Source organism: Drosophila albomicans, chromosome 3 (assembly GCF_009650485.2).
Source record: "Drosophila albomicans strain 15112-1751.03 chromosome 3, ASM965048v2, whole genome shotgun sequence".
Lineage (NCBI taxonomy): Eukaryota > Metazoa > Arthropoda > Insecta > Diptera > Drosophilidae > Drosophila > Drosophila albomicans.
This window is the reverse complement of record NC_047629.2, coordinates 52,394,405-52,418,476: the sequence shown is the minus strand read 5'-3', so window position 1 is coordinate 52,418,476 and position 24,072 is coordinate 52,394,405. Positions and strand designations below refer to the sequence as shown.

General features: G+C 34.3%; 3 protein-coding genes across 5 annotated transcripts in view; all 3 read left to right on the top strand.

Moving 5' to 3' along the window:
* LOC117569322 (uncharacterized) overlaps nucleotides 1–14,108 on the top strand; it is a 191,158-nt gene extending 177,050 nt beyond the window's left edge. Inside the window, exon 3 of the mRNA XM_052005893.1 lies at nucleotides 14,099–14,108. The gene's annotated coding sequence lies outside the window, so the exon portion shown is untranslated. The remainder of the gene's footprint in view (nucleotides 1–14,098) is intronic.
* The window catches only part of LOC117568590 (angiopoietin-related protein 1-like), a 38,069-nt gene that overhangs the window by 2,572 nt on the left and 11,425 nt on the right, over nucleotides 1–24,072 (top strand). The window contains exons 1-3 of one of the 3 annotated variants that reach the window (XM_034249328.2): nucleotides 18,998–19,105; nucleotides 19,172–20,256; nucleotides 20,323–20,788. In XM_034249328.2, the coding sequence (XP_034105219.1) occupies nucleotides 19,028–19,105; nucleotides 19,172–20,256; nucleotides 20,323–20,428 (1,269 nt within the window). In that variant the 5' untranslated portion in view covers nucleotides 18,998–19,027 and the 3' untranslated portion in view covers nucleotides 20,429–20,788. Of the gene's footprint in view, nucleotides 1–18,997; nucleotides 19,106–19,171; nucleotides 20,257–20,322; nucleotides 20,789–24,072 lie in introns of those variants that run through there. The other 2 variants (XM_052005889.1, XM_052005890.1) reach the window with 2 other exon arrangements.
* LOC117568587 (uncharacterized) lies at nucleotides 1,869–3,913 on the top strand. Its single transcript, XM_034249323.2, has 4 exons — nucleotides 1,869–2,038; nucleotides 2,093–2,487; nucleotides 2,539–2,655; nucleotides 2,714–3,913. Exons 1-4 carry the CDS (start codon nucleotides 1,889–1,891, stop codon nucleotides 3,663–3,665), a joined length of 1,614 nt encoding a protein of 537 aa, XP_034105214.1. The 5' UTR covers nucleotides 1,869–1,888; the 3' UTR covers nucleotides 3,666–3,913.

The following is a 24,072-nucleotide window of genomic DNA, read 5'->3' as shown; positions in this document are numbered from 1 at the left end:
GAACACCTAGATCTCAGAGACTATAAGAGATAGAGCTATAATTTTTTTTCGACAGCATTTGTTATGTTTGCACGCAGTTCAAGTTTGTTTCAAATTTTTGCCACGCCCACATCCGCCCCCCTAAATCAAAAAAAACGAATAACAAGCGTAAATTTAAAGCTTGCGAATTTTGGTATATACTATAATTACTATAGTAGTTATGATTCCTGAAAATTTGGTTGCGATCAGATAAAAATTGTGGAAGATATTAAAGAAATACTTTTGTATGGGCAAAACGCCTACTTACTAGGGGTCTGAGTTGCTTTGGCCGACAATCTGGTATATTGTGCCGTCTATGGTATATTTTGAATGGTGTGCTGTATCGATATACCAAACATACCATTTGGTATATTTTTAGTGTTTTTTAGTATTTTCGGTATATTTTGAAAATAATACCAATATTTTGCCCTTATTAAAAATGGGTAGCGGGTATCTCACAGTCGAGCACACTCGACTGTAACTTTCTTACTTGTTTTACAATAAAGCACTGATTTGCATATATAAATATGCTATAAATAGCCTTTGGTATGATTATTATTTCATATATTTTTAAATTAATAATGCACTAATTTGCTTTTATTAAAAAATTGGTATTGGTAAAATTGGTAGTAAGCATTTACAATTTAGTTGTTAAATGAAAATTAAACTTTCACATAACAATTAACGCTTATTAAAGACGCACAAAATTATTATTATTAAATTATTATGCATTTTTTATATTTTTTTAATTTTAAGAAATTGTAAAAGGCTTAAGAATGAAATATTTATACACATATTTACGTAAATATGTTATATCAAAAGACAAGGCGGGCAAATACGTCCAATAAGGTCTATTCGGAAATTTTAGACTGTGACGCTAAAATTCCCATTCTAACCAACTTTTATTTGTGTTGTTAAAATCAGGTGATAATGAAATGCAATCGCAGTTCTTATTAGTGGAATGTTTGAAAAGCCAGACAGTCAATCCAAGAAATCATAGTACGTCATCTATAGATATTTACTCAAAATAGATAATTTACTAAACGTTCTCACGTCTCTGACCCATGTCGATAACAGCAATTAAAGTCTTATTATCAGAAATATCGTTATGATAAAAGTAACTAAAGACTTTTTATGAAGACTTGGCATGAAGATTACCAACATCTTCATCTCCAGGAAAGATGCCAAAAAGCTGGAGAGTTTATGCATACATATATTGTATAAAAAGACTACAAAGAATTTTGACTATATTGTTTATATCCTGTAACATCAATAATACAACATTTTAGAAAGTCTAACGTACGACCGATTACGATTGTAATCTTAAATATAATAAGAAGTTAAAGGAAATTAACATAATTATAGATTCAAGATTTTTAGAATCAATTTAATGTAATCTAATCACACTTTATTCCAGACACTGCAGTAATATTCATGACTAATATAAGCAATATCCGCTAAAGAGGTAAACAAAAATATTCCACAACCTTTTTATTATAATTCTTATCCGTTTCCGGAGGAAGCTTGTGGCGCAAAACATATGTTAGTTCTATAGGTAAGACTTTCAGTTCTTTAAGTATTAAATGTTAATAGTAAATATTGTATTTACTTAATCTTATATGAATCAAATATACTTGAATCAAGATTTTAATCTTAAAATAAGATGTTTAATCTAAAATCTCAGAAATCTTAATTTAAGATTGATACAACCTTAAAATACATTATGGTCAGAGGGGATTTTTCTACTATCAAAAGATACGTAGAATAATGTTTGTCACGAAACTCGATAACGAAATTTTGCTTTAGATATATAAAGCAGCAAAACGGTTCGCGCAAAAATCAATATATGATTTGCATTCGAGTAATCATAATGGCAACGAGAGCTTTGTATCCCACATCCTACGACGAGGAGTCGAGAATTTGGAGTGGCATGAGCAAAGCTCCCTTCTACGATCCTGATTGTTCCGTTGGTGCAGTCTTCTTCAATGCCATGAAGAATTGGCCAAGTCAAACAGTTTTGGTAAATATAAAGTCTCAACTTTGTTGAAAGCCATTAAGAAGTGCTTTGGCTTAGATCAATCACAACGATGGGCGAAAAGTGACGAATGCTGAAATGCGACAATTGGCCACACGTTTGGCTTTGTATTTGAAGAAGGAGAAATTGACACACAATGATGTCGTTGGCATTATTGGAGTTACAAGCACATATTTAGCACCTCTAATAACAGCTTGTTTCTTCAATACGACACCATTTCATTCGGTGGCATTAAATAAAGAAGCGAGCACTATTAAAGCACTCTACACGCTGACCAAACCGAAGATTATGTTTTGTGATGCTGCTGACTATGAATTCATCAAGGAAGTGACCAAAGAATGGACACCCAAATTTGTTATCCTCACAGGACGTGTCGAAGGAGTGACAAGCATTGAGGATCTGCTGAAGCCCACAGTTGAGGAGCATTTCTATCAGTGAGTGAAGAGAATAGTAAATTCTTACAATTCATCATTCTCCCTGCTTAGACCCTTACCCTTGGCCGTGAATGGAGATCAGACAGCTTTGATATTGTGCTCTTCGGGCACCTCAGGTCCGCCCAAAGCTGTCGCTTTATCCCACAAACATGTGACTAGAATAGCTCCGTAAGAACTAAGATTTAAGTATTATAATTTTACTTCATTCAAAAGTTATTCCTTTTAGATTTTGCAATAGCTCAGATGTGATTTTGACCAGCGCTACGCTTGCTTGGGCAACTGGGTTCATTACTATTGCAATCAGCTTAATTTATGGCGTACAAAAAGTTATATTCGACGGTCCATTTAATGCGGAAGAATTTATAAGTATGATCAAACAATATAATGCTACAATTCTTGTGTTGTCACCGTGGCAGACTTATGAGCTTTTCAATCATCCCTTGGCCACCGAAGAAGCTTTCGCCAAGCTCAGGGTGATCTTCATAACCGGTGGATGGATCTCCACTAAAATTCTGCAATACGGTCAGAGTTTAATGAAGCAATGCTTGATTGTTTCTTCATATGGAACCACAGAGACTGGAGCAATTACCGCAAACATTGATCACAGCCACAATGATACCGTTAATAATGTGGGTCGCATCTTTCCTGGCATGCGCCTTAAGATTATCGATGATGAAGGCAACGCTCTACCCCACAATAAAGTCGGTGAAGTTCTCATAGACATCGGTTCGAAATGGAAGGGATACGTTGGCCTTGCTGCCGATACTGAAGAGACATTGAAAGATGGTTGGATTAATCTCGGAGATCTGGGCTACATCAACGATGACAATAATCTTATACTTGTTGATCGTAAGAAGGATTTGCTCAAATACAAATCAAATCATTATTGGCCGACTGAGATCGAGCTGATCATTGCCGAATTGCCAGAGGTATTAAATGCCTGCGTTGTGGGAATTGACGATCCCAGATACGGAGATGCTGCTGGCGCATTGGTTATCAAGAAACCTGGAACTGCGATCACCGAGCAGCACATAATTGATCATGTGGCCAATCGTCTGGTGGTCGAGTACAAGCAATTACATTCGGGCGTAAAGTTCGTGGACACATTGCCAATGAACACAAATGGAAAACTTTTGAGAAGCGAGGCCAAACAAGTGTTTTTGAAGGGATTGAATTAATTGAAAGTAGAGGTGATCCGTCCGTATTAACTACTACTAAGAGGCTAGAAGGTAGAGAAGACCTAATCGGTGACAATTCTTGTGTAGATCACATGTCATTTGGATATCAGCAGTAAGCTGCAAACTCATTCTATAAAATAAAATGAACAATTAATGTAAATGCTCAAAGTTCTTGCTTCGATAAACTTCAATAAAATGAAAGAAATTACAGTATTAGAAAAAATAAATTTAAATTCATCATACAAATTTATTTTATTCACTGATTAAACAGCAACGCATAGCTTAAACAACAAATGCTTCAACCTTTATTCCTTCACTAAAAATAAGTAAGAAAGATATAATCGAAATATACAAAATTTATAAGATGCTTAAGAAATAAGTTTATATCGAAAAAGATTCTTTGCTGCTTTTGTTGACAATCTGGTATATTGTGTCTTTGGTCTACGGTATATTTTGAACGTGATAGTATATTGATATTTCAAATATAATCTTCGTAATACTTTAGTATTATATTCAGTATATGGTATATTTAATATTCTTATTTGATATTTGTATATATTTCATTTGGTATATTTTAAGAATAATACCGCTTATCTTTACTTTTATTGAGAATGATTAGCAGGTATCTCGCAGTCGAGCATACTCGACTGTAGTTTGTTTACTTACTTACGTTAGTTATTAAAAGCAAACTCATAAGAATAAATTAGCAAAATAAGAATGAAAGAAACAACTTAGTAATACAATTCAATTTAAAATTGAAGAAATTATAATATAATATTAAATTAGCAAAATAAGAAAGAAAGAAACAACTTGATAATACACTTCAATTCAAAATTTAAGAATATCGGGTTAGAAAAATTTAAGTATTTCATACTAGAATTAAGAAATGTTTTATTCCGAGTTTTAACATAGTTGACCTCCAATAATAAACCTTCTTGTCTATTTCAACAATTTTTTAAACGTCAATTAAGAAAAGTCGTTTAGAATGAAATTCGTTCAATTTATGCCTGATTTCTTTCAGTGCAGTCCCAATAGAATTATTCTATAAGCACGCCCACACACATACAGAAGTTAAGAGAGAAGACGAACTGGAAATTCCAGGAAACGCGTGAATCGTGCAAGTGCTTGGATTGGGGAAATTGGAATAATTAAATGCGTGGCCAGCGAGATAATCGACCCCATCCTGTGCGACAAACGAGAGAGAGAGCGAGAGTGAGAGGGAGGGAGAGACTTCAATCTCAGTTGCAACCTCATTCTTAACCTCAGCAGGCAACGACCCCGACAAATGTCTCAGCTGCACTTGTTCTCTGGCATTCTACGAAATAAAATATTTTATGCCCTTTTTCTTCAGTTTGTTGATGAACAAAATTCCTCAGCTCTCTTAACTCATTAATATGCCCAGAGGCGAACAGAGACTTTAGTGATCTGCGGTGGCAGGTTTTCTGGTTTTCTTGTTTTTGGGTTTGGTTCCATTTCGATCGACGATTAATCGTTTGACTGCGTGCATGCCACGCCCATAATACACCGCATATATATTTTACACAAATGAACCACGAAATTTAACAAATCTGTGGCTCATTAATTTGAACTAGAGGTGGGCGCGGGCCTGTATTTTGAGGCCCGGGCCCGCACGAAAACAAACTCTTTTTTGAGAGGCCCGGCCCGGCCGAACACGAAACTTTTTCACTAAGGCCCGGCCCGGCCCGGCCCGGCACGAAACTTATTTACACATATAAGGAAATTCAAAAGACATGTAATTTATATCTATAACACAAAATGTGTTATAATTGCCATTATAATTAATGCAATAGAAAAGCTTCCACACTTCACTCCTGCCCTTTTCATTTTGAATAAGCTTTACACATTCACTTTTTTTATTTACAGCGTCCTGAATTGTTTGTCGCGACATATTTTAATTTTCACAGATTTTGTAATTTCACCACAATTGTAATTTCACCGCCAATTTTTTAATTAGTGGTGTGCAAACAAGTAAAATATTGTATTAGCAAATCGATAGTAGCATCGATAAGCAATTAAAATGCGTTAAATGACGGTTCTAATTCGATCAAATCAAAATTTTTTTCGGGCCTATTTCGGGCTTTTACGGGCCTATTTCGGGTTTTTTACGGGCCGGGCCTTTTTTCTAAAGCCCGGGCCCGCACGAAGCCCGTACGAATCTTAATTTTAAGGCCCGGGCCCGCCCGAACCCGCTCCGGGCCTGTGTAAGCCCGCGGGCCACGAAAAAAAGCCCGGCCCGTGCCCACCTCTAATTTGAACACTTGCCTTTCCCTTTGCTTTTGAGTGAGTCACAAATTGAGTCCTTTTCCTTAACAATTTGTCGCTGAATCCTGGCAACTTAACGCTTATTAAAGCCAAAACAACAACACAGAGACATCAAGAGAGAGAGAGAGAGAGAGAGAGAGAGAGAGAGAGAGAGAGAGAGAGCGGGAGAGGAGAAGAAAGATAGTTGCCACATGGAGCTGCTGCTGTACGTGCGTAATGTGAAACCAAGTTGAATTCCCTTTGGCGGCCAATATCAAAAGGTCAGAGTTCCAGGAATGTCAACAGAGATTACCACACGATGCACACGTGCAACGCGCATTGCTCAAGTGGAGGCCTCAAACAACACAGAGACAAACACACACACACACACATAGACAGACCTTGAGCAGAGATAGCAACCGAAAAAGGGAGTCACACAAAAGGGAGACAAAGGCACAAACAGAGGCTCACAGATAGCTGACTGACTATATAGTAAGCATATAGTAAGCAGACCCCTTACTGGAGTCGTCGCAGTTGTCAACATCGGGTACCTGCGCTTGTCTCAGGCGGTTCTTTCACACCAAAACAAACAGGACAACGCGGAGTGGGAAACGTGCGTGTTTGTGTGTGTGTGTGTGTGCGTTAGAAACACACAAGGCGAGCGATAGAGACAGCGAGGGCAGCTTCAGAAGTTTACTTACTAGATTAAGTTATTTGTAAACGTATCAGCTGAAACTGAAAAATAAGTCTGAATTTCAAAATCCACACAGACTAGATTTAGGATTAGTATACTAAAAATAATGATATTTTCAAGTAGGAGTATTTTTGTTAAAATTTTATATATAGCAGTAAAATTATTAAGAATATAGTCTTGAATTTATTTCATTATTTATTCAAGTGCAATAGAGGCTAACTCATTCACTTGTAAATAATTTTTATTGCTATCATAAATCTAAAGCTATAGAAATTTCAAATTGTAATCATAATATACTTTCAACATTCTATTGATTATTGATTTCTATTGATTATAATCATAATTATTGATATTGGTTTATTTTCATTTTATATAATATATAAGCTAATTATTTTTATTTTGTTTACATAATTTTATTACTTTTTACATATTGTTATCTATATATGTATATATTTGAATCTAATAGAACTGTCTTTATTTTTTTTAGCTAAGCGAGAATATATGAATATTTTCGTTACTCCTACTTTTCTATTACTTTTTGTATTAATTTTATGTTTCATGTTTATACCCACAAACCATAGGGTAGAAGAGTATTATAACTTTGTGCCGGTAGGAAATATATGTATAAACGCCTACTGAAATCGAATTCTATCTACTTTGGCTAACAATCTGGTATATTTGGACCTCTATAGTATATTTCAAATGTAATGATTCATTGATACTAAATTTGACCTTTGGTATATTTGAGTATTTATGGGGTATCTCATGGTCGAACACACTCGACTTTCTTACTCGTTCTCTTTTATTTTGGAACTTGAAGCTTAAGTTTCATAGTCATTTGGGATTTATTGAATTTTTATTTTCATTAGGCTTACTTGTAGGCCGTATTACAGATTATTATTATTTTTTCTTTTTTATCATATATATATATATATTACCTTATTTATTTTGAGGTTGCTCACTTGTATAACTTTTAATCTTCTTGATATATTTACAATATTTTATAGCAACAGTCTGTGGCTTAGTTACACATAATCAAATGACATTACATTTGGAGCGTTACAAATTGTGTTAAGAATTTAAATGGATTTGAAAATTACTGATTTCCTTGCTGTGCTGTTCTTCCCCTATTTGCTCGAGTTGCCCTCGCTAGGGGTGTTAGATAATTAACCAACGGCAGCCTAGCGCTGTGTCACGTCTTGAACGTGGGCCTGGGAACAAGTGCCCGAAAGAATTATAGTAAATTGTCGACTCATCAGCGAGTGTAGGCGATAAGATAGCAACGCAATGGTGGTCCTGATGTAGCTCCCTCTCTCTTTCCCTCTATAAAGAGTAGAACTCTGTTGCTCCTGCTGCCGATCGGGCGAAAGACAAATGTTTGTTTGCATGGCATTTGATTGCGAGACGAGCGACTGATAAGACAAGATGCCAGACAAATTACACGCCAGTTTGGTTAACGAGAAATCATGAGATGATAAACGAGTAATGACAACGAACCACAAAGAAACGAGAAAGAGAAAGAGAAGGCGGAAATAGAGGGGCGTGGCTGCTGCGATGATTGCGCGCATCTTTCACCTGTGACAATTTTTGCACTGCTGCGCAGTAAAAATATGTAAATTATGTGCAGCCTGATGACCGCCCCAGGAGAAGAAGAGCCCCCAAAATAAAGCGAGTGAGAAAGCTACAGCCGAGTGTGCTCGACTGTGAGATACCCGATATCCATTTTGAATAAAAGCAAAAAAGTGGGGTACTTAATTTAAAATATACCGAAATACTCTACTAAAAAATACTAACAATATACCAAATGCTATTTTTGATATGTTCATTTAGAACTACATTCAAAATATATCATAGAGAGCAAAATATACTAGATATATACATTTTAAAATATACCAAATTAATATACCACAAAAATACTAGAAATATACCAAATGCTATTTTTGATGTTCATTTATAACTACATTCAAAATATATTATAGAGAGCAAAATATACTGCATATTATATATACATTTTAAAATATACCAAATTAATATGCCACAAAAATACAAAAATATACCAAATGTTGCATTTGGTATATTGATATATTGGGGGAAACACATACTTTCTACGCGTCTAAGTAAATTTGGCTGGCAATCTAGTATATTTCGAATGCACTACTATTCAAAATATACCAGATTGAAGCAATTAATACTCCTAGTAAGTAGATGTTTTTTCCTCCACCAAAGGATTTTCTGAAATAACTTCTAAACTTTTTATCTAATTGCAATCAAATTTTCAGGAATCTTAAATACTATTGTTATTATTGTATGTAGCACACATCGGAGCTCTAGCTTTAAAATTAAGCTTATTATTCGATTTTTGTCAATTTGCGAGGGCGGAAGTGGGCGTGTCAAACATTTAAAACAAACTAGATCTGCGTGCAAACATAAGAAATGCTGTCGAAAATAACTTAAAGCTCTATCTATTATAGTCTCTGAGATCTAGGTGTTCATACGGACAGACGGACAGACAGGCAGACGGACATGGCTAAATGTCCGTCTGTCTGTCTGTCCGTCTCGGCTAATGATGCTGATCAATAATATATATATTATACTTTATGGGGTGAAGATGCCTCCTTCTACCTGTTACATACATTTCCTGCCGGCACAAACTTATAATACCCTTCTACCAAATAGATAGCGGATATAAAAAGCGCAAAATCGAGAAGCGAAGCAATCTTTGGGCATCTCTCGAGAACCTGCTAAATAATCAACCGTGGCAATTTCCATTTGGGTGAAATTGTGCGCGGCTGCCCAAATAAATTACGCACATGATTAATAAAATGCAAGAGCAGACGATGCCGCCAAGACGTCGAAGCGAGCAGCAGCAGAGAAGAAGGTAGACTTCAATTTGGGCCAAAATATTTTTATCGCCGCTTTTGCGCATGTGCAGCAGCATCTGTAGCAGCAGGAGTGCTTGCAACATGCGGCAGCTACCGCGCATTCTCATAAATTAAACGCCAAGTTATTTGAATTCCTGTTCAGGATGAGAGAATGAGCGTTCTCCTTGCCTCCTCTCTCTCTGCTCTCTGCTTCTTTCTGTTTTTGTTTCACTTTTGGCGCTGTTGCTTTTGTCAAATGAATTTTGCAGCTGCCGCGCATACAAAATTGCTGCGATCTGCCTTGGGGGCAGCAACAAAAGCAGCAGAAGTAGCAGCAACAACTGGGGGACAGACACTGATTTGGATACTGTAATTCGTATTTGTCCATTTCGCGTCTTTGGCAATTTTTCCACGCTGCTCAATTATCGTGTTTCATGTTTGCATTCTTTCTTCCAGCAGCAGCTTCTCGTTTGCGGCTTCTGTTGCTCCTCCTCTCCTCTCACTATCTCACTGTCCTTTTTGTATTTGGCTTTGTCTTTGCTTTTGGTGTCGCTGGTGGCAGCCACATTTCCTGTCCAGAACACTTTTCGATTTCACCATGCAACACACAGCAGCAACATCAACAGCAGCAACATCTCTTCACAGTAGCCACATTGTCCATTGGGGCAAATGAATGTGATTCAATGCGATTCGCTGAGTTGCGACTGCGCTTTGTTAACCTTTTACGAATTGAAAATTGCTTAGACGAAGGGCAATTTGGGCCATGACGACTATTAAATGAACTACTTACTGATCGACTACTCTTATTTACTACTACTTACTTTTTATACCAGCTATCTGCAGAATGTTGAATGTAGTACTTATCGATATACCAAATAGAATATGATTCTATTGAAAATAGGCAGTTATTTTGACTGTAACTCTCTTAACTTGTTAAAGACTGTTTTCTACTATTTTTATAATACGTTTGTTTTACATTGATAAGAATATAAGAATAATAATTTTTACACTAACGCATCAAATGGCAATTTGGGCCATGACGACTATTAAATGAACTACTTACTGATCGACTACTCTTATTTACTACTACTTACTTTTTATACCAGTTATCCGTATGTACACATAGTATTATATCGATATACCAAATATAGACTTCGGTATATTTTTAGAATATGGTTTTATTGAAAATGTGTAGCGGGTATCTCACAATTGACTGTAGCTCTCTTAACTTGGTAAAGACTATTTTCTACTATTTTTATAATTTGTTTACATTGATAAGAATATAAGTATAATATTTTTTACACTAACGCATCAAATGGCAAAATGGGTCATGACGACTATTAAATGAACTACTTACTAATCGACTACTCTTATTTACTAGATACTTTTTATATACGCCATCCGTAGAATGTTGAATGTTGTACTACATCGATATACCAAATACCATATAGCGCTCGGTATATTTTTAGAAAATGTTTATTTTGTGAAAATGGATAATGGATACAGTCGACTGTAGCTTTCTTTCTTGTCACAGACAATTTTCTACTATTTTTATAATACGTTGATACATTAATTTGAAATTCATAAGAATAAAAGACGAATACTCTTAATACTAAAGCAACAAAGATGGTGTTAAATAATGAGAATAAACATATATTTTGAAATATGAATTTCATACTTTTGCCTCTACAGCTATAATTGACTTGATATAAATAAAAATAAAAATGCAATTCAGACAAATTTAAATACATTAAATTCATCTATGGGTAACATAAATTTACATACATAACATAAATGTTCACAATTACTCTAATTTGTAGTTTAATTTCATAATAGGACCAAAAATTCTTGATCGTCAACTGAATACACTAATTAAATCATAAAATAGTTTAATAACAAATAAGTAGTCAAAAAAAAAAAAATAATAAATATAATATAATATTTTTTGATTGATCTTATAATAAGATTCATCGCGCTCTTTATAGACCAAGAATCTTAGTGTTAAGACTAAAATCTTGATTTTAGAGCTTTATCTGTGTAGTATAGATATTCATTTTTGTAGATAACGATGAGTGTTTATTTCAAAATAATCGTGTATCAAAATCTGAATTTTTTTCGTTTCCTGAAACAATTAATATAATATCTTCATTAAAGGTTCTCTTAATCTAGAATTTCATAATAAATTTCTTATATAAATAGGAGATAGACAAATATAATTGTTTTAAGATGTTTAAAAAAAATTTAAAACCTTTTGAAAAATGTAATCATTTATTTTCATTTTTGCCACTTAAATTGTAATTGTTGTAAATTGGTATTCTTTACTGACAATGAAAAATCAAGTTGCTTATTTCTCTTTGATTGCAATAATTAGGCTTATCTATTCTTCGCTTCCGTCTTATTCTCTCAAGTTAATTTGAAATTAAACTCCTTATGAAAAATATATTATAATATTTAAAACAAAAAATACTTATGAAAAATGTAATTCTTCATTCAATTTTTGCATTTCAAAAAACATTGCTTTAAGTTTTTTTCAAAAATAAAAAATGTAATCATTCATGTTATTTTAGTGTTTTTTTTGCACTACATTTTTGCCACTTGAACTCCAATTGTTATAAGTTACTTATAAGTTAAACTAAGTTAGTGTATAATTATCTTAATGTTCTTTTAAGGTATTATTTACTAACAATAGAAAATCAAGTTGCTAATTTCTCTGTGATTGCAATAATTAAGCTTATCTATTCTTCGCTTCCGTCTTATTCTTCCAAGTTAATTTGAAATTAAACTCTTTTACTTGAGGACAGTTGCAGCTGCTGCCCCATTATGTTGCACTTAAACAATATTGCCGCTTAACGTGCCGCATTAGCCATACTTCTTCTTCTTCTTCTGGTTTTGTGGCACTTGCAACTTGGTGCATAATTTGATGATCAGTCAATAGCACTTTAGATCGATTCTTGGTCGAATCATTTGTGGACACTTACAACCAATTTCGAATTGGCTGCGAGGCAAATGTTGCAGCTTGCAAGTGCGGCAAATGTAGCGCCAATGGGGCGACGATGGCGCATTGAACGACGAGCGTGCAACAACCGAAATCACTGCCCTTGAGGCAGGGTAGCGAAGCAAGTCGGGGCAAGTTGTCGTTGTTGCATGAAGAAACCTTTGCGTGGTTGTTTTTTTTTTGTTTTGTTTTCGAGCCTTTTGTTGCAATTGTAAATTACCGTCTTTGCAACATTTTTGCGCATTTAGTCGCGCTTCGAGTGTTTGCCGCCACAGCTGCCGCTGCTGTTGCTGTTGCAACTTGGCTGCGACTCCGTGTTTCCAATTACAATTCACTTTGCGCGAACGTTGCAAACGTTGAGATTCAACAGGACTCAAGCGCCTTTTGTCTGCCACAGGCTGCGGCATTTAATTTGCAGGTTCATGTTGTTGCCGTTGCCGTTGTTGTTGCCACAGTGGGTTGTCAGTTGGTTTGGGGCACGTTGTCCGGTACTTAAGTGTAATTACGCGATGCCACGACGCGTCGCCAGGCCTCGACCTCGTTGCAATGTGAACTTTGATGGGAGAGCAGCTGAAGAGGCATGCGGCATGCAGCATGCAGCATGTTGTTGCAACAACACAGCCCAAGTGGTCATCGATATGCGCATTGCTTTCTTCAGGACATAAAACGTAGCGCGAAATTGGCAACGGAATGATGGAAGGGGCATGCAACGCCTCCTTTTAAAGGGTGCCACAATGTGTGCTGGTGAAATTTTTAATGCTTGCGGCAAGGTGGCAAGCTGAGAAGGCGGCTGCTTGCCACTGCGACTGCGGTAACAAGCGTTTAATTTGATTTGTGCTGATGAGGATTAAGCACAAAACACGGCAGCAATCTCAACTGTGTAACTGTAACTGCCAAAGTGGCAACAACAACAACAGCTGGACGAAGTTCTCTTCTAGTTGCAGAAGCAGAAGCTGCCACAAGTTGGCTACCGTCTGGCATCTATGTGAGTCTGAGCCGTAATTAGGCTACTTCTCTGACTCTCGATCTCAGCAGCTGTGGCGCGAAAATTGTTAACACATTGCTGTCACTGCAAGTTGCAAGTTGCAACTGTTGCTGCCACTTCGCTGCCGCGTCTTCGCATTTAATTGAAAAAGTAAAAGAAGGCGGCCTGGGAATGAGAATGGGAAATGGAAATGGAGCTTGGCTTGGCTTCGAGTTGCAGCTGGCAATTGGCAAGTTAAAAGCCACCCGCAACCACAGCAACAACCACAGCAACAGCAACAGCCACAGCACCTTCAAAGCTCTCTGCTCGATAATTGCAGCTCTCTGCAGCTTGTCGTTGTTGTTGTTGTTGGCGTAAAAATGCTAATTAAAGTTGCTTGTTGTCGGTTTGTCCGTTGTCCATTTGCAACTGCAACTGCAACAGCAACAGGCGGCGGCCATTGCACACAACAACAACAAAAAAAAGGGTCGCACCAGAAAGATTAACGAGCCAAAGAAATCGTAAAGAAATGAACAGCGGCGAACCACAAAAAATGCAAATTGTTCGCTGATGAATTAACAAAAGCGAAAATCGTGACTTATGTTTTTGGCAGCTGCCTGTCGCAACGCGACGCAAGCAGCAACCAACAACCAACAGTCAGCAACCAACAACCAGCAACCAACAGTCAGCAAACGAACCACAGATTGTCCACTGCAATTGTTACGACTGCAATACCCAATGTTGCAACAGAGACAGTTGGGTATGTTGCACTCAAAAGCGGAAGTGAAAATACATTGTCAAGAAGGTGTTATTGAAGCGTGTGATTTATGACAAATTCGGTCAATTTAAATTGGTAGACAACTTTAACCTATTGCAACTAATTACGAACATGCTCTTGCTTGCCTTTTTACAGGAAAATATTACTTAAATCATAATTTAATCAATTGAAAATACAAATCAAAAGCATAAAAAATCTAGTTTCAAAAATCGTTTGCCTAAAATGTTGACAATAATATAAAATTGGAATGAAAAGTCTGCTTTCAATGCAATGCATTTGTCTAAAATATTGAAAATTATATGAAATTGGAATTTGTTAGACTTTTTTTGCCTAACAAAATCGTAATGAATAAGAAAATATAATAAGTACAAATAATATTCTGCAAATTTTTTTATATTTTTTATCTTACAAAATTAATTCTACAATCAATTAGGTGTTATCTTTCTGCCTACTGTATTCTGTAAGGAATTTTAATAAAGGTATTTTTTACTGTATATACTGAATACTGTCGTATATTTTATACGATATTTTATACTGTATATACTGAAAAAATTCTGTAAGGAATTTTAATAAAGGTATTTTTTACTGTATATACTGAATACTGTCGTATGTAAAGTATTTTATACGATATTTTATACTGTATATACTGAAAAAATTCTGTAAGGAATTTTAAAAAAGGTATTTTACTGTATATACTGAATACTGTTTTATGTAAGCTATTTTATACGATATTTTATACTATATATACTGAAAACTGTTCAAACTGTTTATTAATTTGGTGAAATGAATTATTGATTTAAATTGAATCCCCCTTTAAATTAACAAAGTCTACAAAAATTATTACTTTTGAAACTATCATTCTATGAAATTGTTCTTATTTTGTTGATAGTAAGCATGAGATTAATAATTCTTTATAGTATTTTTGAAATTGTGTAAATATAAATATTTAAGTTTTAATAAAATTAATAATTTTTTTTTTTACAATCCCAATAATATTGCAATATAAGAGATTAAAAACACTCTGTAATAATTTTGAAATTCATTTTAATTGTGAAAATTTTAAAATTCGAGCTTTAATAACAACAATATGGTATAATAAATATTCAAGTTTTAATACAAGAGTAAATTTTAACTACAATTTTTATTCAAATGTCGAATTATTTTTTAGTAACGTATACGAATAAAGTGAAATATTTGAAACAATTAATTTTTTAACTTTTATCATATTAAATTGAAATAAAAATAAAATACTCAAAGGCAAAATAAAGATTTAAGTTGCGAAATATTATTTTAAATTGTATTTCCAATATAAGTGAAATATTTGATACAAACTGATTGTTAACATTTATTATATAAAATTGAAATAAAAATTAAATTCTTAGAGGCAAAATAAATTTGCGAAATATTATTTGAAATTGTATATTCGATAATATTATATTGCAATTATTATTTCCAATCTTGTTATCAGATTATTAGTTGAATTGAATAAAAAAATAAATACTATTTACACTTATTTATAATATTGGAGTTCTCACTTTCAATCTTGTTATCACATTATTAGTTTTACTTTGTTCAATATTCATTAAATGACTTTTACTTTTGATGAAATGCTCTTTCTTAATGAGCTTCATTTGTATGCATTTAATCTTTTCACGCACTGTGCAGAGCATGGGAATATTCCACTTCCATTTGTTGTTGTTGTAAACACAAATGTAGATTTCCATTGTGTTGTGTGCACTCTATCTCTCTCGCTCTCACACATACGCGCAATTTCAGGCGCAGGCTCAGCCACAATCTCAACTTCAAGTTGGAACTTCAGTCTAGTTTTAGCTTTTGTTGTTCTGCGTGCTAATCAATGACGCAGCTTTTTGATGCCCGAACACCTGCGAACATTGCGACTGCGACTGCGACTGCGGCAGCGACAGCGACTGCGCAGCTGGCCCTGGACGAAACTGAAGGCGAAGCTTCCGCAAGATAAAGCTCATTGAGGCGCTCATTAAGCGCGCAGCGACTGCGACTTCGACTGCGACTGCGACTGAGAGGCAGCAGAAACTTCAAATTTGATTGCCTGCTTGTGATTATGATTGCCGACTGGAAGTGGAAATTTGAGTGCGGGGAGGTTTTAAAATTGTTATTGCAGCTGCAGTTGTTGTTGCTGTTGTTGGTGGAAACATCTTGTGATGCTTTTGCTCCCGCACGTTTTTCGCGTTGAACTTCACTGAACTTGCAACTTGGAAGTTTAGCGTTGTGTTTTTTTTTCGCCTCCTTATTCGATTTTGCTTGCTGCTCCAAAACCTTTTTCAAGTTTCTAGTCGTGATTTGAGTGTCGTGCGACTTTTTTTTATCCACTCCCGTTCCTGTTGTTGTTGTTGTTGCACTCGTACTTACGCCTGAACTTTGTGCAGTCATTTAATTTTGGCTTTCAGCTGTTAACTGTAAGCTTGTTGTTGTTGTTGCTGGAAGACGCCATCCAGCGCCATTGGCAAAAGCATTTTAACGTGCTTGAGCTTGTCGTTGCCGCCGCTTTTGTGAAATTTCCAGCTCTTTTTTTCGAGTGGAATTTTAATGCTTTCGCACACCTGCACACACAACGGTAAAACGGTAAAGTACCCTCGTTTTTGGGCTGACAACTAAAAAGTTTTTCGTTCAAGCTTTCTGCTCTCGCGCTGGCGAAATGTTGACACATAAACACACCAACAACAACACACAACAACAAACACAAACGAACACAAACAGACAACGTTTACACTCACATAAATACGCAGTCTGCGACTAATTGGAGTTGATTTTTATGTAATGCTCTTCTCTCTCTCCCTTTCTTTCTCTCTTTCTTTTGCCCTCTTGTCACATAATCAGCGAAACAGAAAAAGGCTGGAAAACAACAGATAAAAGTGCAACTAACAAACGAAAACAATAATGACATTCAGCAATGCGGGAAAGGTTGGGTGATGCAACGATACCCTGTAATAGCATAATAATGTTCAATCTCCTAATGTCCAAGCGCACAAATGAAACCAATTCTTTAGCTGCATGTACTATATAAACTCCAAGTCAATATCATTCGGGTCTTGGATCGCAGTTGATTGACTGGTCTCTATGAAGATTAGCAGTGTGACCAGCAACTGGGGAAACTGCATCGCACGCAATTATTATTTATATTTGACTCTTAATACTTAACAAGAGAACTGTCACCACAAGCAAATAAAGCGAAACTGAAACAATGCTAAAGTCGCTACAAATTTAAGGGTCATCAAAGGTCAGGTCAATATATATATTTCTCACAAATTTTGAATTTCAAAGCATTTTCGTGTGCCGAATACCCGTCCTTACTTCTTACTTTGAAATGAAAATAATTAATACTAATAACAGTAATTAATATTAATATTTTTATTAATTCGTTTAAATAATCATACTTTATTCTAACAATCGGCGTCACAATATATTTATCTGAAAATCTGAAAAGCTTGTTACCGGGTATTTCACAGTTGATTTTGTTAGCTAATGCATTTTTGAATAAAAAAAAAAAACAAGTAAGAAAGTTACAGTCGAGTGTGCTCGACTGAGAGATACCCGCTACCCATTTTGAATAAAAGCAAAATATTGCGGTATTATTTTTTAAATATACCGAGCGGTATATTTGGTATATCGATATGGTACCACATTGAAAATATACCATAGACGGCACAATATACCACATTGGCGGATAAAGCAACTCAAACCCCCAGTAAGAAGGTTTTTGCCAATACAAAAATATTTCTTTAATAACTTCCAAAATTGTTATCTGATCGCAACCATAACTACTATAGTAGTTATAGTATATACCAAAATTCGCAACTCTAGCTTTAAATTTACGCTTGTTATTCGATTTTTATACCCGCTACCCATAGGGTAGAAGGGTATTATAACTTTGTGCCGGCAGGAAATGTATGTAACAGGTAGAAGGAGGCATCTCCGATCCTATAAAGTATATATATTCTTGATCAGCGTCAACAGCCGAGACGATCTAGCTATGTCCGTCTGTCCGTCTGTGTGTCTGTCCGTATGTCCGTATGAACACCTAGATCTCAGAGACTATAAGAGACAGCATTTGTTATGTTTGCACGCAGATCAAGTTTGTTTCAAATTTTTGCAACACCCACTTCCGCCGCTAATACAAATTGTCATAGTTTGTAAATATTTCAAATTCTTATTTTTGATGTGTTAGTACTATATAACATATATAAAATATTTTTCTTCGTGTGAAGTAACTTGAATGCATTAACGGGTGGCATTTAAATTAGTATTCTGATGAAGATGAGCATCTTCGCCCCAAAGAACAAAATTATCTAGTGAAAAACTCAAATTCAAAATGTAATTAAAAGATTTGGGTATAACTGTAATAGTGCACTATATTCTTTCCCAATTAAATATATGAAAATCAACTTTTAAGAGAGATTTGAATATACTCGTATTATATTTGGAATGCCTGAAGGAAAGAGATTAGATTGTATTGTATGTATGTCGTTTCTTCTTTAGGTGGTCAACAATCTGATATATTTATTTTTAATTTTGTATTCATTCTGTCGATTTAAATAATATCAATAACAATATAAACGTATAATGTAATATTGTTCTTTATCACCATTACACAATCTCATCTTTCGACCTCTCTTACGTTAAGAACGTTGGAGCTTAATCTAAATTGTTTGCAATACGTATTTGTTTTATATATATATAAATCAGCAATTCAGAGCTAAGCTCTTCATCGACTCAAACGAAATATTTAGTTTCAGATTCATCTTTGTTTTAATCCGATCGAGACATTCGAAATGGGTAGAACAAAAATAAACGTAATTTTATTAATAATCCTCAAACTATTCTTAGTGGACACAACAACAGGAGAAGAGGTGAATATTGACATATATGTATACAGTTAAGAAAGTGCTTAATATTTGTTATTTTCTTCCTATCAGACATGCGAGAACGACCGAGAAATGGACAAACTGTGCGGGGGTCATACCTATAAAAGTGTGAAGCCTTTGCTAGACTACTTTAAGCAAGTTCGTAATGAGTTAGACCAAAGTGAAATTAAAGAAAAGCATATAAGTGAAATAAATGCTGATCTTATGATCAAGTATCATGAAATTGTAGGAATTCATGAAAAGCTCATGAAGGAGGCATTTCAATTAGATGAGTATAAAAACAAAATAATAAGAAAAGAAAACAATTTGCAATTGTGTCAAAGTAAAGTTGATAAATTAGAATCTGAGATTAATTCACAACAAACAACTATAAACCAATTAACACTACATTTATCAGATAAATCTAACAAATTGGAAATATGTGAGAATCAATTAAAAAAACTGAATTCTAGTGTTATTGAAAAAGATGAGAAAATTTCTGGATACTCTGCAACAATTCAAAACATCACAGAATATCAGAAAACAATTAGTTTGAAATTAGAAGAAAGGCTAACCATGTTATTTAAGAAAGATAAAGACATTGAAATATGCCATGCAGAAATTATTAAATTAAATAGGACATCACATAATAATATTCCTTCAAATTGTCTCCCTTTCGGAGAACATCCTGGTGTGCATGAAATTGAAGTTTCTGGTGTTGGTTCCTTCGATGTTCTATGCGATAGTCAGTTAGCTGGGCCTGGTTGGATAGTAATACAGCAGCGAATTGGTGGAGAAGAGAACTTTACCAGGGATTGGGCCACATATCGCAAAGGTTTCGGTTCATTGGATAGTGACTTTTTCCTAGGATTAGAAAAGATGTATCGACTAACGAGTCAGCAGCAATACGAACTCTACATACATTTGCTTGCCGAAGATGGCAACATCTTCTACGCTCGATATGATGATTTCAAAATATCCGATGAGGACCATGGATACGCACTAAGCTTGGGTAAATTCAAGGGAAATGTTTGGGATGCGATGAGAATCCACGAAAACATGAAATTCACAACATTCGATCGGGATAATGATCTTTTTTATGATAATTGTGCAGTTTGGAATAATAGTGGCTGGTGGTATAACGATTGTTTTGCATGGTAAATATTTCAAATTGTTATTTTTTATGTATTAGTATACATGTTAAATAATTTTTTCCTATGCAGTAACTTAAATGGATTATACGACGAGGGACTATATTGTTCTGAATCAGCAAATTATCTCAAAGAAACTAAGATGCTTATTCGCCCCAAAGAAGACAAAAATAAGTGAAAAACTGAAAATTGGAAATCGTTATCCTTTTTTTACGATTTAAATCGCACTAAATATATTTGATGAACAGATTTACATTAGAATATACTAACAAAAGAGATGAGATTATATTGATATTGTTGTAATGTATGACATTTAGAAACAAATTCAATTTTAGTTAAGTAAGCTTTACATCTTCAGATACTGTCCTATTCTTAACTTTCGGCAGAGCTGCTAAAGCTACAGTTTACTAATTTAATGTCATTATTAATTTGATTCTTGTTCTCGCTTTACAAGTTAACCTTAAAAAAGAGTAAATACCCTTTATTTTCTAATTTTTTACTTACTGAAGTCGAAGATAAGAATGATTTACAATTATTCTATTTCTGTTAATAAAATTGTGGATAAAAATAACAACGTTTATTAATTTAATCAAAAAATTCTATAGTATTTATTATATTCAATTTTTTTCTTGAATGTTTCAACAATTTCATGACATTTTATTTTTTTTTGAAATACAGCTGATTTTTGCATTATTAAAAATTCAAAATAAAAACAAATAAGAAAGCTACAGTCGAGTGTGCTCGACTGTGAGATACCCGCTACCCATTTTGAATAATAGCAAAATATTGCGGTATTTTTTTTTCAAAATATGCCAAAATACTACAAAAATACTAAAAATCTACTATTTGGTATATATATAGTACGATATAGTACCGCATTCAAAATATACCATAGACGGCACAATATACCAGATTGTCAGCCAAAGCAACTAAGACCCCTTGTAAGTGGGCGATTTTGCCCATACAAAAGTATTTCTTTAATAACTTCCACAATTTTTATCTGATCGCAACCAAGTTTTCAGGAATCATAACTACAATAGTTATTATTGTATATACCAAAACTCGCAACTCTACGCAACTTACGCTTGTAATTCGATTTTTTTGATTTGCGGGGCGGAAGTGGGCGTGGCAAAAATTTGAAACAAACTTGATCTGCGTGCAAACATAACAAATGCTGTCTCTTATAGTCTCTGAGATCTAGGTGTTCATACGGACAGACACACAGACGGACATAGCTAGATCGTCTCGGCTGTTGACGCTGATCAAGAATATATATACTTTATAGGGTCGGAGATACCGTTCTAACCTATGGGTAGAGGGTATAAAAACATATAGTTCAGCAAGCAGATAATGTTTGTCTTAGATTTTATATATATATATATATACTCTTAGGTATATTTTGACGATAATAGTTTATCAATATTCTAAATGTATTCTTCTCTTAGTTTTTTTCGGTATATTAATTCGATGTATTAATGAATATACCAAATATAGTCTTTGGTTCAGTTATATATATTATAGTATATTAATATACCAAAAAACTGTTGAAATTTATATTTTGGTATATTAATTTGGTAATGTTCGATATAATGATATATTAATATATCATTCAGTATATTTTTATAATTTTTTTGGTATATTAATTTGATATATTTTGAGAATGTTTTAGATTTGACATAACCTATGGTATATTTTGAATATAATAGTATGTAAATTTATCGAACACAGACTTCAGTATATTTTAGTATTAATTATAATATTATATTACAATCACTCAATCTCTAACTATGCTGAGTTGTTCTTAAAAGAATGATGAATTAAAGGCTAACATTTTTTTGTTAGTTATTCTTGAAATCAAAATTGGGGTAATATTTAATTGTTATTTTTTTCAACTGAATAAATAAATCAATCTCTAATTATTCTGTGTTGTTCATAAGCGAAGTTGATGAAATAAATAAGCAAAAAGGTTATATTATTTTGTTTTGTTAATTTATCCTTAAAGAAGAGTAATATTTAATAAGCAAAATTTATGATTATATTTAATTGTAGTGTTTTTTTTTACATTTTAAATTAAACCTACATTAAAGTACATTTTATTTTGTCTAAACAACATATAAGAAATATTAACTTTTTGAAGGAATACTTCAAATCTTAAAGCGAATTGTAACAGGCAACAACATGATTATCAGTTCATAAAAAATACTTTTTGATTCCATTCTTACTCAGTCTTCATTTATGTGATATTTTTGTAATCCTTTTTCGAAAATTATATATTACACTAAACCCTTTCTATTAAAATAGCGTTACATTATCTTGATAATTATTAATAGCATCTATACCAGAAATTTTTTATAATTCCAGTAACATTTAATATTGCGTATTATCGGCAATTAACGTTTAACTATTAAAAGCATTTTATTGTTAAATTTGATTAGTGCTTACGATATTTATGAAAAATGTGGTTCTATCTATGTATGTATTTTGGTTTTAGAAAGTTTTCTGCAAAGCAAAGAAAAAATCGAGCACAAACTTAACAAAATAATATACTACATAATGCAAAACAATATGTTCTTAATTTTCCTGCCAAGGAAAGAAAAAAAAACAAAAAAATCACATTAAAAAATAGCAGAAATTTCATAATGATTTTCCAATTATAAAATAACATGTTCTCAAGTTTCGAGCCCTTAAGTAAAACCTCTTGGAGTTTTCATTCTTATTTCGTTGCAATTTCACTTTCAAGTGAATTTTATTGTATTTAATAATCTGAGAATAACAAACCCAACGTTAAGCCATTGTTTCCGTTGGCAATATTTTGGGCTATTTGGGCGGCTAGAACAAACATGAATTCTATTGTTTGTTTACAGGGTATATAGGACAATATAGAAGAGGGGCAGCGCTTGCACTTTCGACTAATTAAAAACGCAGGGCAAATGCATTAAGCGAGTTTCGTTGAGGTCACAGAAATGCGTAAATTGTGAATGTGATTGTGACTGCGACTGTGGCACAATCACAACATGACTACAATAAACGGCAAACAAACTACCTGAGAGGCAAAACAACAACAACAACAATATGGGGAAACAGATGAGCAATGAAATCCTTTCGAATAGCAGCAACAACAATATTGTTAATGGTCGATGACTCAACTTGAAAGAAAAAAAAAACTGAAAAGCGGAGAGGTAAAAAAAAATGAAGAAATGAAATAAAGAAACGATGCGGGGAGAGGCAAAAGACACCTGAGCTGAGTTTGAGTTGAGACCGTCGCACACCTGAGAAACAAGAAATGCATGCAGGTGTCAATCGCCAGGCAGTCGAAGAATGGTCAGCAGAAGTAGAGGAAACAGCTCGCAGCATACCAACAACAACAACAACAAGACCAAGACAAACCCAAATCCAAACTGAGAGAGAAGTAAAGAAGAAGAAAAAAAAAACCATATCCAAAGTCAATGGCAAGTAAAGCAGCCGCATTACAAATTCACACCAAGTGGCACCCACAGTCTGAAGTCTGCAGTCTGGAGTCTAGGTAGAAGCCTAGAGAAAAGAAATGGTTAATCATTTAGGTATAAATCTCAACTGCTGCTGCCTCCGACAAATGCCCCGTGGGGGCAACCAAACACATTAACGAGCCCAACGCGATCGCATTCAAATGAGCTGCCGCTTTGCAGCATCTCCTCCTCTGAGAGAGAGGAAAAGAAGAGGAAGAGAGAGAGGAGCCTAAGCTCGCTGAAGAGCTGAAAAATTCCTAGAATTGTGCGCGTCAATTGATTTACTCAGCTGCGTGGCAACCGTGGCGCAGGCAACCGAGACGCATGCAACGTGTCG

Bases quoted from the DNA above. Each gene is read 5' to 3' on its own strand.
- LOC117568587 (XM_034249323.2), top strand. From the start codon at position 1,889: ATGGCAACGAGAGCTTTGTATCCCACATCCTACGACGAGGAGTCGAGA. The intron at 2,039-2,092 runs GTAAATATAAAG...GCTTTGGCTTAG, and splicing joins GGCCAAGTCAAACAGTTTTG to ATCAATCACAACGATGGGCG. The intron at 2,488-2,538 runs GTGAGTGAAGAG...CTCCCTGCTTAG, and splicing joins GTTGAGGAGCATTTCTATCA to ACCCTTACCCTTGGCCGTGA.